This window comes from Schistocerca serialis, chromosome 9 (genome assembly GCF_023864345.2).
Source record: "Schistocerca serialis cubense isolate TAMUIC-IGC-003099 chromosome 9, iqSchSeri2.2, whole genome shotgun sequence".
Lineage (NCBI taxonomy): Eukaryota > Metazoa > Arthropoda > Insecta > Orthoptera > Acrididae > Schistocerca > Schistocerca serialis.
This window is the reverse complement of record NC_064646.1, coordinates 406,645,678-406,663,323: the sequence shown is the minus strand read 5'-3', so window position 1 is coordinate 406,663,323 and position 17,646 is coordinate 406,645,678. Positions and strand designations below refer to the sequence as shown.

Genomic DNA, 17,646 nt, shown 5'->3' with positions numbered 1-17,646 from the left:
CCACTGTACTGAGTCCCAGCAGCTCTGTGCCTGGTGACAGCAGATCTATTAGCGTTTGCATATATGTTATTACTCCTGCTTCCTTGAGTCAGTCTTGATGTTGCAGTTTTATATATGGACATCTGCTTTTTAGATGTCCTGTGGAGCTACAACTGATGCATGCCCACAGTTGTCTGTCATATACTACAAGGGCTTTGAATCCTTGAATTGGGAGAAAAGAAGGCACATGTTTCGTGAAATCAATTTTAACATTCCTGACTCCACTATCAATGTCAAAGTGTTCGTATCCATGCCATTTCTCAGCTGTTGCTTGTATAATGTGCAGAGCAGCAAATAATCCCTGGACTGGCTGTCCAAGAGTTAGTTAACAGTTCAACAGTCATGATATAAGGAGTCATGGTTTGAGAGGGTGAGGTGCCTATGACACCCATCCAGGTAAGCATGTAGCTGCACTGCACATCTAAGTCTTGCCTCTGTATCTCGGAACTCTGCTGAAGGTAGCAGTCTCAGTCATGAGTTGACTGAATATATTACATGTGTGATTCTATTTACAGTTTGTTTAAGTTCTTAACTTAGTTGTGGGAAACTAAGTAAACCCACATGTAATCACTGTTTGGTGTATTAAAACTTGTTGTATCAAATCTAATTTGTCTCTTAAAACACTTTCAGAATCTCCTAATGTTACAGCCAAGTTCTTCTTAGCTCAAACTTTTATCTTTAGCTGTGACCATTTTAGCTTCTGCTAGATGATCCCACCTCTGTTTGCTGACAACTTGAAACCGTTTGTAGGATGCAGTCAGAGGTAAGTTTTATATTGTGTGGCTAAGGATATCTCAATGAATGACAGATATTCAGTCTGAAGACTGGTTTGTGTGCCTTTTGTAAGGGTACAGAAGTTTTTGCAATTAAATTCAAGAGTTTTCTCTTTCAAAAGTTAGAATTGATAAATTTATGGGCACACAGGTCTGTTTTTTTGCATATAATGGTATGTGTTAGTGTTATAACGTCAAGTTGAACACATATATTTCAAAACGACTCTACACATGTAAGTCACAGAGCAAGATGACAAAGCAAGACATGTGAACACAGTAACATTCAAATGAGCACTGAGTCCAAGTCTAGAGGCCGCTGGCTGGCTGGCCGCTTAGGTGGCGTGGCTGCTGCATGGCTGGCAGACAGACAGCGCCGCATGTAGAGGATGCACGTAATTGCGTGGCGGCACTTTGAATGATTGCCGAGTCACAACACTTTTCCCCCCTTTGAAATTTTTGCACTGGTCTTGATGGAGGTGGCCTGTAGATTGATAATGTCCATAGGCGTTGTTTGACTGGCCGTAAAGTCTCAAGGAGGAGACTTCCTGTACGGACGGAAGTGTCCTTGATGATAACGGGTCGACATGACAGGAGACGTAGGGGTCGAATCTGCTGGGGCCCCGTGCACCAATCTGCGTTGCGGCAAGTCCGGTTGATATAACAGGAGACATGGGCGATGTGTCGGCGTCCGTAGGAGAAGGAGGCGAGTAGAGTTGCTCCGACAGATGTTGGTCATTCGGTTCCTGCATGGGCACGCACCTGGTGGCATCCGTTCTTGTACTGGCACCAAGATGATGGTGAGAGGGCTGCATTGTGAGTAATGAGAGATGCTAAGAACTCGAGTGTCAGGTAGAGCCGAAGATGGTGTAGCGGCATTCGGAACAGGCCTTACTGGCACACGAGGCCGAAGCTGGTCCGAATGATACACTGCAACACCTGTGTCCGTCTGGATTTCATACAGGCGTCGGCCACGGTGTCGTAAGATGCGGCTCGGACTCCATTTTGGCTGCCTGCCATATCCCCGTACCCATACAAGGTCGGCAGTGAACCAGCCAAGTGAAGGCACCCGCGGCCGTGAGGTGGAAGGCCGCAGAAGATAAGTAGCGTGCGGGGCTGTCGGCCATGTAAGAGCTCAGCCGGGCTGTGGTCACCCATGGGGGGTGAAACGGTAAGAAGCCAGAAATTGGAGAAGCACATCACCAGTAACAGAAGAAGTCAGGAGTTTCCTCATCTGAGCGTTAAATGTGCGGACCAGTCGTTCAGCCTCACCGTTTGATTATGGATGGAACGGAGGGGGCCATGACATGCATGATGCCGTGACGAGCACAAAAATCCGCAAATTCGGAAGAGGCAAATTGCGAACCATTATCAGTAAGAAGAGTAGTGGGAAGACCTTCCAAACAAAAAATGCAGGTGAGAGCACTTGTGGTTGCTGCGGTGGTAGGTGACGTGCAACGGACATTGAAAGGAAAGTTATAGTAGGTGTCAATTATGAGTAGCCAATAACTACCTAAAAAAGGTCCCACAAAGTCAGCGTGAATGTGCTCCCAGGGCGTCTCAGGCGAAGGCCACGGTGACAAAAATGACTTCGGGGTGGCGGCCTGTGACGCACAGGGGCCGCAGGCAGCGACCATGTGTGCTATTTCAGAGTCGATGCTGGGCCAGTACACATGGCGGCGCACCAGACATTTTGTGCGAGAGACACCCCAGTGCCCTTGGTGAAGAAGGTGCAAGACCGAAACACGCAAAGATGCAGGGACCACAACACGCGGCGAAGCATTGTCAGTGGAAAGGAGAATAACATCATCCCTAGCCGTGAGGCGGTAGCACAAAGCGAAGTAGTTCCACAACGCATCAGAAGTCTTAGTGGACAGACGATCTGGCCAACTATTCTGAATACAGTGTAAAACCCGGCAGAGGGTAGGGTCAGAACCTGTAACAGCCGCCAGCCGGTCCCCGGTGCTTGGCAACATCCAGGTGGAAACACAAAAGTTCGTCCCTATCAAATGCCAGACCAGGACCCATGGGAAGGCGAGACAGTGCATCAGCATTTGCATGTTGAGCTGTCAGCCAGAAATGAATCTCATAATTGAAATGAGACAAGTAAAGAGACCAATGCTGGAGGCGGTGTGCAGCCTTGTTGGGAAGTGACGTTGATGGATGAAACAAGGAAACAAGTGGTTTGTGATCCATAACGAGATGAAATTTGGATCAATAGAGAAAAACACCAAACTTATGAAGAGCATAAATAATGGTCAAAGCTTCTTTTTCAATTTGAGAATACTTTTGTTGGACATCTGTGAGCGTTTTGGAGGCATAAGCAATGGGTTGTTCAGAATCGTCATAAAAACGGTGCGCTAGGACTGCACCGACCCCGTATTGAGAGGCATCTGTGGCAAGAACAAGGTGTTGGCCAGGTCAATAAGTAGCCAGGCACGGGGCCTGTTCCAGCATAGTCTTCAATTTCTGGAAAGCCGCATTGCATCACGCGGACCAGGGAAAAGGCACGTTTTTATGCAACAGGCAATGCAATGGCTGAGCCACCGAAGCAGCAGATGGTAAAAACCTGTGATAGTACACTACTTTCCCCAAGAAGGCCTGCAGTTCCTTAACAGATGTAGGGCGAAGAAGGGCATCGATCGCAGCGACAGTTTGCTGAAGCGGACGAATACCATCCCGAGAGAGTTGAAACCACAAGTACGTGATAGATGCCTGAAAAAAATTGTGATTTCTGAAGATTACACTTAAGACTGGCAGTCTGTAAGACATGAAAAGTGTGCGGAGGTTCTGAAGATGTTCTTCAGTGGTGGAGCCAGTGACAACAATGTTGTCCATGTAATTGATACACACAGGGAAAGGGAGCAATAATTGTTCCAAGAGTCACTGACAGAGAGTAGGGGCGCTGGCAACCCCGAATGGCAATCATTGGTATTGCTAGAGGCCAAAAGGCTTGTTAAGGACCAGAAACTGCCGGGAAGCAGCATCGAGGGGAAGTTGTTGATAAGCTTCTGACAGGTCAATTTTAGAAAAATACTGGCCACCCGCAAGTGTATACCCGTCCTTTTCCCCCCCCCCTAAGGTAAGTCTTTCTGCTCCCGGGATTGGAATGACTCCTTACCCTCTCCCTTAAAACCCACATCCTTTCGTCTTTCCCTCTCCTTCCCTCTTTCCTGACGAAGCAGCCGTTGGTTGCGAAAGCTAGAATTGTGTGTGTATGTTTGTGTTTGTTTGTGTGTGTGTCTATCGACCTGCCAGCGCTTTCTTTTGGTAAGTCACATCACCTTTCTTTATAGATATATTTTTCCCACGTGGAATGTTTCCCTCTATTATATTCAAAGTATCCATTCTGTTTCTTCAAGCAGTCTGCCTTATGTTTTTTTACCGTGTTTCACAGATTTGTCACAAACAAAGATAAAGATATGCAAAAATCAATACATAATGCATGTTTATATGGATAAGTTCTTTTTCCTTTCTGGAAGCAAAATTTTATAATTTATTTCACTGGCATTTATTATAAGTTCAGTTCAGATTAAAATATGAAACTGTACATTTGGGAAATTCTAGGTATAAACTGTTCCAAAACAATTCTATGACATATCAGATTTTCGTAGGCCATAAAGAAAATTAGTTTTATTTGTTACACAATATTTAATGATCTGTCACTGTAAAATATATCTGATGTTACTTTAGATCTCCAGGTTCATGTAATTTTAATATCACTGAAGGCACAGTTCAAATATCAAAGTACACTCAATGTAATCATTCAGAATAAAATACTTTTAATGCTTGTACTTGGCTTCCATTCAATAGATGAAACAGGTGATATGCATAATGTATTATTAAACTGAGTGGTATTGAATCACGAAGTTACATAGTTTCATGGCATACATGAGAGAAAATAAATTTAACTTTTTTAACAACACTGGACAAATCTCTTAACTATTCACTGATGTGATGAAAGTTGATTCAATATCAGTGAATAAACACACTGAGATGAATCTTGAGACTAAGGCAGTTCGTCATGTTACAAATATGGTAAACTAGATTACCAATAATAAATGTCAAAGGACACACAAAATTTTTCTGAGTATTGTACTGCATCATAAAGTAAAATGCTATACTGGACAAACCAATGTCTTGGCCACAGTTACAATGACCTGCTCCCAAGTCTACTGTTATGCAATATTGAGAAAACTTGCGTCAACTGACTCTGGCTGCAGAAGCCTACACAGTTCAAGTCTCAAAGTAGTTCAGTAGTTCTTTACAAGATTGTCTGATCTATTGAAAATAGACTTCACCAGCAAGTCAGATAGTTCCAGGTTATTTTATCATACATTATTAGAAATAAATTAATTTAAAAATCAGTTGAACTATCAATTGCTAAACGATGTATTATTCATTGCAAGTCTATGTAAAATGAGTGAAACACAAGAATGAAAGATAAATGAAGTCACAGAAAATGTTATTTATACAACACAAATGCATAGTATTTATACACAATTTGCACATTTCTTTGGGAAATAAATGGATAAAAGAATACATTTATTCATGGATTGTTGATGGCACATTTATCACATATACTCTTACTTTGCTGTGAAGAGTATCTCTGTTAGTTTGTCAAGTCTTTGGTCAAAGTATTTTCACACATCACAAGGAGTTCAATATTTAGCACTTTGTTGATTCTTTTAAATTACATTTTACTGTCCAGATGTACTTTGCACACTGTCCAACCCTTACATAATACTGTAGCCATGGATTTTTCTAATCATTTTCAAACTGTCAGCTAGCTGGTAATTCACATTCATCCAGTCCATATGGTTTTAACCTATATACCAGATAGTAGATGGCCCGCATGGCTGTGGGTGTGATGTAGTGAAATGACACTGCAGCTGGTGAACAACACTTAGAAGCCTGTAAGTGTAAAATGGTAATTAGAATACTATAGTTTTACACAACCTGAAATGAATAAGAAAAGCAGGTAGAAACTTTCAAAAATTCGTAAGTTCTGCAATGATAAAGAATCCTGTTGACAGAATAGCAACATTTTCAATGAGGTGTGGCCAACTCCACTTACAAACAATATGATGCTAAAACTCAAGTAAGGGGATTCTGCAACCCTGAAAATACACTTTAAAAATTTACAAAAGGGTGGCATCTTGTTTTGGGACACTGCTGTTATATTGCACAGTGACAACATTATTTTCTGCACAAAAATATGACAAACGAAAGTCTCAATCACAAGGCACAAAGGATGCTTTTCTGGAGTAAATAAGAGCAAATTAACTCGTGCAGGAGATTTTTCTATTCTACTACATAAAGTTAAGAATGTGCATAAAACTAAACCACATTTCTCATAGCGAGTGAACTGGATTACAAGGAAGATGAAGCATATGGATGCGGGCTAAATAACTACAAACTCAACCTTTCTGTACAAAGACACATAGGTGGTGGGGGAATCATTTATGAGAGTAATGATATAGCACTTTAAAATATCAAAGGAGATGATGAGCTGATTATAAAATGGTACTTGACACTGCAACAATAAACTTAAAATTATGGAAAAGGAACCTGACTACAGTAGCCCTTTAGTCATCTGGCAACAGGATTTAAGAATTTTTTAATTGTCTAGGGGACTTACTGTAGAAGCCATCAGTGTATAAACAACACATTTTTTGTTGGGGACATCAACATAGACTTATTAAATAATAGGAAAAGTTATATGCATCATGTTGACTCACTAAAGTGCTATAACTATAAACACACTATGCACCTACAAGAATAATTATACATAAACAGACATACATTGATCACATTATCACAAGCTCAGCAGAAGAGAAAGTACAGGGAATAGTGAAGATAGTTGTAAATGGTCTAGAGATTCTTAATTATATTATTTTTAACAATATACAAACTGCACAGAAAAAAATATACATGCCATGGATAACTGTAAAGCTCATAAATTTGCATTTCAAATATGCACCTCCAGTTGAGATAGCAATAGCGGTATCATGAACATGACAATATAATGTAAAAAGAAAACAATGAAATAATAAATAACCCAAAATAAGTAGAGAGAAATCCAGACCAAAGTTCAGTACAATTGGCATGAATAAAGTATATGACTGGGCTAATTTTTTTTCATCCTTGGCGTTACTATCCATGCCCTCCTAGCAATAATCCAAAAATGCTGAGAAAGTGTTTTCAGCTGGATGGCGTTTTACCTAAGGTGCTAAAAAATGAAGAATCTGCCTTTGCCATTGAGAATATCCTGACCACTTGAAAATCACTGAAATTCTAGCACTTTATATGAAGGAAATGAAAAATGACAGATTATTACAGACCACTGTCATTAACTTTGGAACTTCACAAACTGCTAGAAAGTAATATTAAATCAATTTCAGGCATATTTCATCAAACATAATATATTCAATAATCTACAACATGGCTACAGATAAGGAAAGATCTACCATAACAGCAGCAGAAACTTTTATAAATGCAACATTAAAAAGATTGGATAAAGGAGACAAGTTAACAGGCACTTTCCTGGATATGAGCAAAGCTTTCAATACAGGGAATCATATCATTTTATTGCATAAATTAATAGGCTATGGGTCGAGAAAAGTAGCCTTAAAACTACTTACCTCCTACTTCAAAGACAGGAAACAATGTGTTAACATGAATGATATGCTAATAACAACCTACAGGGTACTTGAATATGATGCACCTCAAGGAAGAATGAGCATATGAAGACCTTCAAGGAAGAATGAGCATATTATGGTCTTTTCTGTTCATTGTGTATGTTAATGATTTAATTGAGCCCCAAAACTGCAAAGCCATAAGCCATATGGATGACTTAACCTTTGTTGTTTGGGCAGTGATATGCAAACAGCTCGCAACAGTGGTGAAATCAATAACAGTATTCCATCAACTTAAATGACTGTAAAGAAGCTACTTGTAAATAAAGAGAAGACAAGATAATAAGTTTCCTCCTTAGCTGTGATCTAAATATAAATAATACACCATTTACACTCCAGTAGCACTTAGCTATACAAATAAACAGAAATAATTGGGGTGATGACATGTCGTGGGAAGAGCATACAGATCTTAGTTGTAAGACAGTCAGTACAAATATATATTTACTAATACAGGCCTCAGGCTTCCTTGACTATGATACCTTAAGGCAAATATATTCCAAATTGCAATTAGTGTCTTCAGTATTGTATTGAGAACTGGGGTGTGGCACCAGTAGTCTATACAGAATTGCTTTTTAGACTGCAAGAAAAGGCAGTAAAGAGTGGTATCTAAGGTAAACAAGACAGCCTTGTACAGAAATTTTTAGACAATATAAAACATTAGCCTCCCACTCTATGTAAATCCTGCAGGGAATCATGTTTGTGAAACTAAATCCAAAACATTAATGTAATGAAAAATATTGTACATACCTACAACACACAGGGGAGGGAAAACATACAACAGCAACAAATTTTTACAACATACTACAACTACATTTAAGATAATTAATTTAAATATCTTAAAGAATAAACAAAGACTTAATAGAGAACTGCTGTTATTCAAGATAAGATTTTGAACTGGAATGTTTCCTTGTAAAACTGTTGGTGTTTACACTCATAAGATTTGTTTTTGTAACAAAAGCTGATAATTCCAGATCTTTACTATTTACATTAATGTATGTATTTATCTCTTAATGGTAAGAGAAGTACAACTAGTATAACCTTTTATCTCAATAAGTGACAAAAAAAGTGAAAACTGAGAAGAGGAGGAGGAAATGAAATGAAACTTCATAGGTTGAGTACATGATGTTATTTCAGTGATTACAAAACTGAGTCAACTCCACAAAGAACTTAGCAGGATGAGCCCACTTTTCAGTGTGGTGTTGCATCACCTCCGGCCTGATTGCAAGCACTGGTTTAGTTTGGAAGGGTGTCAAAGCTGTCATCTCACCTTCCGAGGCAAGCTGTTCCACAATTTTTGTAACTGGTCCTCAATATCCTGATGCTGGCACTGCGGCAGAGTTGATCTTTCTGTTGCTTGCACACATGTTCTATTGTGGACTGGATGAGCATAGCCCTGTTGAAAAATGACACTACAATACTGTCACATGAGAAGTAACGGGTGAGGAGGTAGCGCGTACATGACATTCCATTGTGCTCTGTGAGTTCAGTGCAAACTATGGCAATTATCCCTTGTGGTAGTCAGACATGGTTGGCCAGAAATTTGATGATGGGTATCCCTGCTCTCACATTCCCAGCTGTACAACACAGGGTCACTGTCACACCAGAATGAGCTATAAATCTGGATACTGCACATATTTATCAGCTGGTCAAATGGAGACACACAATTACACTTTTTTTCAAACTCTTTCAAGTGCTGATAATACTGTCTCAGATGAGTATGTGGCACCTCCATGTCCTTCAGAATGAACACTCAACATGTAGCACTGTTCACACCTCATATATCCCACCATGTCTGGTAACAACGCTAAGCACAGACAAACTGAAGCAACGTGGCAGCCATTCTACCTGTGAGAGAAAAGGGCAGCTCTAATCATTTGTATAGCTTCTGATGATGTGTACAAGTACAAAGTTACATTAACACCCAGCCATATCTTCTGGATGCTTCACTTATTTTGTTAGGCAGTTTATATGTGAACTGCTGCTGTGACATTCATTCCAAAGACTAGTTTGATAATTATATTTGATGTTAAAAAGTTTCTTCAGATATACTTTTCTTGCCATTGTCAGTCTACATTTCATATCCCCTCTATTTTGGCTGTCATCAGTTAGTTTGCTGCCCAAATAGTAAAACTCATTTTCTACTATTGGCGGCTGTTTCCCAGTCCAATTCCCTCAGCATCACCTTAATTCATCTACATTCTGTTGTCCTTTTTTTCTTTTGTTTATGTTCATATTACATCCTCCTTTCAAGATGCTGTGCATTCCATTCAGCTGCTATTACGAGTCCTTTGCTGTCTCAGGGAATTACAACTTTATCAACAGATCTGAAAGTTGATATTTATTTTTCCTGAATGTTAATCCTTACTCCAAATTTTTCTTTGGTTTTCTTTACTGCCTGCTCAGTGTACAGTATGAACATCATCAGGGACAGGCTACAACCCTGTCTCAGTTTCTTCTCAACCACTGCTTCCTTTCATGCCCTTTGACTCACTTAACTGCCATCTGGTCTCTGTACAGCTCATGTATAACCTATCACTCACTATTTTATCAATGCTACTTTCATAATTTCAAAGAGAGTATTCCAGTGAACATTGTGAAAATGTTTCTCTAACCCTTCATATGCTATAAATGGAGGTTTGCCTTTCCTTTACCTGTCTTCTAAGTGAAGCCCTATGGTCAGTATTGCCTTACATGTTCCTAAATTTCTCTGGAATCCAAACTTATCTTCACTGAGACAAACTTCTACCAGTTTTGAAATTTTTCTGTAAAGAATGTGTGTTAGTATTTTCCAACTGTGACTTATTGAAATGATATTTCAGTAATATTCACACTGTCAGTACCTGATTTCTTTGAAATTGGAACTATTACATTCTTCTTGGAGTCTGAGTGTATTTTGCAAGGCTCATACAATTTTCACATCAGATGGAATAGTTCTGTTATGACTGGCTCTCCCAAGGCTATCAGTAGTTCTGATGGAATGCCAATTACTAAAGTGGAATTATTTTGACACAAGTTCCCAATGGTCTGTCAAATTCTTTTCACAGTATCATACCTCCCCTCTCATCTTCATCTTCTTCCTCTTCCTCTTCCTCTTATCTTTCTACAATATAGTCCTCTACTTTATTTCCCTTTGTAATCCTTCTGTATACTTCTTCCATTTAGTTTAATACCAGTTTTCCAACTGTACTCTTGATATACAGCTGCTTCACTTGTCTCCAATCGTATCTAATTGTCCTCTAGGTGGCATCTACCTTTCCCCTAACAAAACATGCTTCTCAATTCTTACATTTGTCCTCTAGCCATTCCTGCTTAGCCATTTTGCAATTCCAGTCAATCTCATTTACTAAATGTTTCCATACCCTTTCACCTGCTTCATCTGGTGTATTTTTATATTTTCTCCTTTCATCAGCTAAATTCAATACAGTGTATCCTGTGTTATCCACTGATTTCTGCTAGACCTTGTCTTTTTTACCCATTTGATCCTCTGCTTCCTTCACTATTTCGTCTCTCAAAGCTACCTGTTCTTCTACTGTATTCCTTTCCCCTGCTCTACTGAGTTGTTGCCTAGTGCTCTCTGAAACTTTCAACATCTGGTTCTTTCAACTTATCCAGGTCCCATCTCCTTAATTTCCTACCTTTTTGCAATTTCTTCAGTTTCAATCTACAATTCACAACCAATAAATTGCCACCAGACTTCACAACTGCCCCTAAAAAATGTCTTAAAATTTAAAACCTGGTTCTTAAATCTCTGTCTTACCATTATATAATCAGTCTGAAACCACCTAGTGTCTCCAGGCCTCTTCCACATATACAACCTTCTATCATGATTCTTAAACCAAGTGTTCACAATGATTTAATTATGCTCTGTGCAAAATTCTATCAGGTCACTTTCTCTTTCATTAACATCCCCCCATCCATCTTAACCTACTATTCTTCTCTCTCTTTGCTTTCCTACTACCAAATACCAGTACCCCACCACAGTTAAGTTTTCTGTTCCCTAACTATCTGAATAATTTCTTTTATCTCATCATACATTTCTTCAGTGTCTTCTTCTGCGGATCTAGTTGGCATACAAATTTTTACTACTGTGGTGGGTTTGGGTTTAGTGTGTATCTTAGCTATGATAACGTGTTCACTATTATGTGAATACAGTACTAGCTTACCTGCATTTTTATTTTCTTATTCATTATTAACACACTCCTGCATTACCCTATTTGCTTTTGTATTTAAAACCCTGTATTCACCTGACCAGAAGTTCTTTTTCTCTTGCCACCAAACTTCACTAATTCCCACTATATCTTATCTCAAACTATGTATTTCCCTTTTTGAATTTTCTAACCTACTTGCCCCATTAAGGGAGCGAACATTCCACACTCCAACCCATAGAATGCCAGTTTTTTTTCTCCTCATGATGACCTTCCAGTACTAACAAAATTAGTGTTGTGGCCTGCTTATTCATTCATTTGCATACAATGTTCCATAAATCCTGTTTTAACACATCTGAAGGTTCATTCTTAACAAGTCAAGTTTGAATTGCATAATATTACTCTTTGAAAGATTAAAGATTAACTTATTTGCTGTGAACTGGTTGAGAGCCTATTCCATTATTGTCTGGCTGGGACTGGTATGGATGTGTTTGGACCTTTTACCATTATACTTGCATTATCAGCAGACCTCACTGTTTGTGACCATTAGACCAATGTTCCAATAAGCAAAGTGGCACAGTGATTCAAATCACCATCCGTGCATCCAGATTTCCATAGTTTTCATAAATTGCTTAATGCAAATGCCAATATGCTTCTTTTGATAAGAACACAGCTAATTTTACTATCCATCTTCCAAGAAATGAACTTGTGTTCCATCTCTAATGACATCACTGCAAAACATTAAATCCCAATTTCCCCTTCTTTCAATTTATCAAGTAAATAATTTATGCTGATGAACAGGAATGAACCAAGTACTTAATCGTGGGGGACACACTTTTAATGTTTTCTCCTGCTGAATTTTGTCTTTTTTCATGTCATATTTGTTAGTGTAATCCCCTGTTTCTATTATTAAGATGTAACTCCATCTGTGCGATGGGGTAATACCTATAATACCACAGCATTTTACTTTCCCTAGTAGAATTTTATGATCTACAGAATAGATGGTCTTAACAGAGCGTTTTTATTTCTTAGTTTTATTAGAACTGTGTTTCTTGGCTCACATATTGCTTTCTCAATCAAGTAGTAGTTATAAAAGCCAAAATGAGCATTTGCTACACATTTCTTCTCAGAAATGTTGTAAATATGACAACATGGGAAGGGCTACTATAATTTATTCTAGCATTTCAGGAAATATGCTTCAACTCATGAGGTGTTACCAAGACAGCACAAAAATTTACAGTAGTACTTTGCTGAAATATTACAATGGCCAGAGGAGTTATTGCTTTTTAGTACCCAAACACTTTTTATTATCTGTTTAATAATTATTCAGTAAAATGCACTGGTGAAGTGTGCAATACCCATCTTGTTAAGGCTAATGGATCTGATTTTCATGGTCCCTTCTTTGTCCTTGTGTTTTCAGCTACTGTTAGGAAGATTTAATTACAATTAGTGGCCAATGATTTGAATTTAGTGTCCTGTGTCTCACTACTACGGTCATCAATGAGTTTTACATTATTTGTCTTACTAGGCTTATTTATTTTGTCTAACACTGTTTCAAATTGCTTTTGCTTCGATCTTTATGTGCTGAATTTTTTTACTGCATTTTTTTGTTTGATGACTGGCTGAAGAATTTTGCCATGCTTCTTGTGGTGTACTATAAAACTTTATCAGAGCTAGTCCTTTGCATTATACAAAGCTCTTCTTTCCTGGATTAATACACTTAGAACCTAGCCTCTCTCTTCACTGTCTATGTAGTTGTCCCCGACATATTGTAAAGGAAAACTGTATTCATAGTGTTGTAAAAATATTTGTAGGAAAGAAAGAAATCTCTCATCTACTATATTTCCTTGGTAAACTTATTGCCATAGTCATCCTGTAAATTCTGTCTGGATGATCACATGAAATTTTACTTTTCCCTTTTAGGTAAACCACTGGGTGGGGGAGGATTATCACTGCTATTTGACCTTAAACAATTTATTATGAGGCTTAAATCTGTTTCGAAAACAGATTTATTTATTTAAATTTTTTTCCGTGGAGTCATCAATATGATGGCTTTTGCAAATGTTAAGTACAGTTACAAACACAAAATGCATTAGATCTTAGCCTCACAGGTAGTAATTAAACAGTAAATTGATGCTTGTTAAAATACATCACATCTTACACATATTAATACAGCCAATTTTTTTTACATTATTTTACAGCTCTTAAACTTAACCATTCAAAATTAATTGAGTGAATAGAGACACTTTTCAATTAAGAATTCTTTTAGTTTTGATTTGAATTGCTTTTTATTACTGTGTTTCATGGACTTTGGCAGTTTATTATACCATATCAGTCCATTAGTATATGAGCTCTGATCTGTCATATTTAATCTTGTTCTTTGCTGGTAGTAATTCTCTTTGGACTTGGTGTTGTGGTCACGTATATCACTACATTTAGTTACTTCAGTTTTCTGCGAGATGAAAAAGTAATTAATTTATAAAGATACAAAGAATATATGGAGAAGTACTTGTGTTGTCTGAAAACATAATGGCAAGAGTCTTTATAGCCTAGCCCATGCATAATCCTTAACCCTCTTTTTTGTAGCAATAATACTCTGTTAAGGTGAACATCTGCAGCACAACCTCGTATTTCCGTACAGTAGCTAAGATGGGAATAGATTGTCCCTTGGCTAAGAAGATACAGCCCATAACTATTATTATTATACCCCGTATTTAGTAATCATCATCATCATCATCATCATCTTTCCTTTCTCAGACGTTATGTCTGGTTAAAAATAGAAAGTGACTCAGATCTTGATCAAGCGTGACTTCCTTTTAACTGTACGGTATATGTTACATTGCATTTAAGAACTTTCGGGTAATTGAACATGTATCAATAACTACAAATTTCTGTAGCTGTATATATATGTTTGGATGTAGCTGTATTGCGTTGATGTACTGGTGGATATTGTGTGGTGTGACTGCTGTAGTTGATAGTATAATTGGTATAATGTCAACTTTATCCTGATGCTACATGTCCTTGACTTCCTCAGGCAGTTGGATGTATTTTTCAATTTTTTTCTCCTGTTTTCTTCTATATATTTGTTGTATTGTGTATGGATATTTAGATTAGTTGTGTCAATTTCTTCTTTTTATTGGTGAGTATGATGTCAGGTTTGTTATGTGGTGTTGTTTTATCTGTTACAGTGGTTCTGTTCCAGTATAATTTGTATTCACCATTCTCCAGTACATTTTGTGGTGCATACTTGTATATGGGAATGTGTTGTTTTATTACTTTATGTTGTATGGCAAGTTGTTGATGTATTATTTTTGCTACATTGTCATATTTTCTGGTGTATTCTGTATTTGCTAGTATTTTACATCCGCTTGTGATGTGATCTACTGTTTCTATTTGTTGTTTGCAAAGTCTGCATTTATCTGTTGTGGTATTGGGATCTTTAATAATATGCTTGCTGTAATATCTGGTGTTTATTGTTTGATCCTGTATTGCAATCATGAATCATCCTGTCTCACTGTATATATTGCCTTTTCTTAGCCATGTGTTGGATGCGTCTTTATCGATGTGTGGCTGTGTTAGATGATACAGGTGCTTGCCATGTAGTGTTTTCTTTTTCCAATTTACTTTCTTCGTATCTGTTGATGTTGTGTGATCTAAAGTGAGTGATTGCTTTGTGTATTTTGCTAGTTTCTGCTAGTTCTAGAAAGAATTTTCTTAAATTCTCTACCTGTCCATAATGTAGGTTTTTTATGTCGGTAAATCCCCTTCCTCGTTCCTTTCTGCTTCATGTGAATCTTTCTGTTGCTGAATGTATGTGATGTATTCTATATTTGTGGCATTGTGATCGTGTAAGTGTATTGAGTGCTTCTAGGTCTGTGTTACTCCATTTCACTACTCCAAATGAGTAGGTCAATTTTGGTATAGCATAAGTATTTATAGCTTTTGTCTTGTTTCTTGCTGTCAATTCTGTTTTCAGTATTTTTGTTAGTCTTTGTTTATATTTTTCTTTTAGTTCTTCTTTAATATTTGTATTATCTATTCCTATTTTTTTGTCTGTATCCTAGATATTTATAGGCATCTGTTTTTCCATCGCTTCTATGCAGTCGCTGTGGTTATCCAATATGTAATCTTCTTGTTTAGTGTGTTTTCCCTTGACTATGCCGTTTTTCTTAAATTTGTCTGTTCTAAATGCCATATTTATATCATTGCTGAATACTTCTGTTATCTTTAGTAATTGGTCGAGTTGTTGAATTGTTGCTGCCAGTAGTTTTAGATCATCCATGTATAGCAAATGTGTGATTTTGTGTGGGTATGTTCCAGTAATATTGTATCCATAATTTGTATTATTTAGCATGTTGGATAGTGGGTTCAGAGCAAGGCAGAACCAGAAAGGACTTAATGAGTCTCCTTGGTATATTCCACGCTTAATCTGTATTGCCTGTGATATGATATTATTAGAATTTGTTTGGATATTAAGTGTGGTTTTCCAGTTTTTCATTATTATGTTTAGGAACTGTATCAATTTAGGATCTACTTTGTATATTTCCAATATTTGTAGTAACCATGAGTGGGGTACACTATCAAAAGCTTTTTGGTAATCAATGTATGCGTAGTGTAGTGACCTTTGTTTAGTTTTAGCTTGATATGTCACCTCTGCATCTATTATCAGTTGCTCTTTACGTCCTCGTGCTCCTTTGCAACAGCCTTTTTGTTCTTCATTTATAATTTTGTTCTGTGTTGTATGTGTCATTAATTTCTGTGTAATAACTGAAGTTAATATTTTGTATATTGTTGGTAGGCATGTTATGGGGCGATATTTAGCTGGGTTTGCTGTGTCTGCTTGATCTTTAGGTTTCAGATAAGTTATTCCATGTGTAAGTGTATCAGGGAATGTGTATGGGTCTGCAATGTAACTGTTAAATAATTTAGTTAGATGTGAATGTGTTGAGGTGAACTACTTTAGCCAGAAATTTGCTATTTTATCTTTTCCAGGGGCTTTCTAACTGTGAGTAGAATTAATTGCTTGGGTGACATGTTGTAAAATTATCATTTCAGGCATTTGTGGTATCATCTTGTATGTGTCTGTTTCTGCTTGTATCCACCGTGAATGCCTGTTATGTTGTACCGGTTTGACCATATGTTGCTCCAGAAGTGTTCCATGTCTGTTATGCTTGGTGGATTGTCTATTTTAATGTGTGTGTTATCTATTGTCTGGTAAAATTTCTTTTGGTTTGTGTTGAATGTTTGGTTTTGTTTCCTTCTATTTTCACTTTTTTTGTATCTTCTAAGTCGTTTGGCCAATGCTTGTAATTTCTGCTTCTTTTCATCTAATTGCTCCATTGCTTCTTGTTGTGAGATTTTACCTAACCTTTTTTGTTTTTTTTCTGACATTTAATTTCTTATAAATTGTGTTAGCTGTCCGATGTCTTTTCTCAGTTTTTCTATTCTGATCTGTAGCCTGTGTTGCCATGCTGGTTTTGTGGGCTGCTTCTGTGTGTTGGTTGGTTCTGATCTCTGCCTAGTGTGTATATTTAGTGTAGTGAGTGCTCCTATATAAACCAGTAGTTGTAACTCTTCCATAGTTGTGTTTTCATTTATTTTGTTGTGTATGATTGTGTTGATAGTTTTTATTGTTGTTTCGAGTTGTGGGTTATTTGGCGGTCTATGCAAGAATGGTCTAATGTCTGTATTTGTGTCTTTGTATTCTATATATGTCAGCTGAAATTTTTCTTCTATATCTAACATGTGTGTAACTTCGTGTTCTATTTGTGCTTGTTCTGGTGGGTGTCTTAAGATTTCGTTTTCCTCTGATTGTTTAATTGATGCGTGTTGGTCTTTGTTTGTTTGCTCTGGGATATTTGAGTCCATTACTGTATCTTCTTCTTCTTCTTCTTCTTCTGATTGCACATTATTTTGTTCCAGTATTTGTTGTACTTGTTGTTTGATGTTTTCTAATTCTGACTGGGGTATCTTGTTATTTTTTATTATTACATG

The 17,646-nt window shown here is 37.5% G+C and overlaps 1 protein-coding gene across 3 annotated transcripts in view; it reads right to left on the bottom strand.

The window, feature by feature from the left end:
* Nucleotides 1-4,366: 4,366 nt before the first annotated feature.
* LOC126419052 (glycoprotein-N-acetylgalactosamine 3-beta-galactosyltransferase 1-like) overlaps nt 4,367-17,646 on the bottom strand; it is a 190,099-nt gene continuing 176,819 nt past the window's right edge. For 2 of the 3 annotated variants that reach the window (XM_050086122.1, XM_050086124.1), the window contains 2 exons: nt 8,775-8,900; nt 4,367-5,723 (listed from right to left, as the gene is read on the bottom strand). In XM_050086122.1, the coding sequence (XP_049942079.1) occupies nt 5,592-5,723; nt 8,775-8,900 (258 nt within the window). In that variant the 3' untranslated portion in view covers nt 4,367-5,591. The remainder of the gene's footprint in view (nt 5,724-8,774; nt 8,901-17,646) is intronic. The other variant, XM_050086123.1, reaches the window with a different exon arrangement.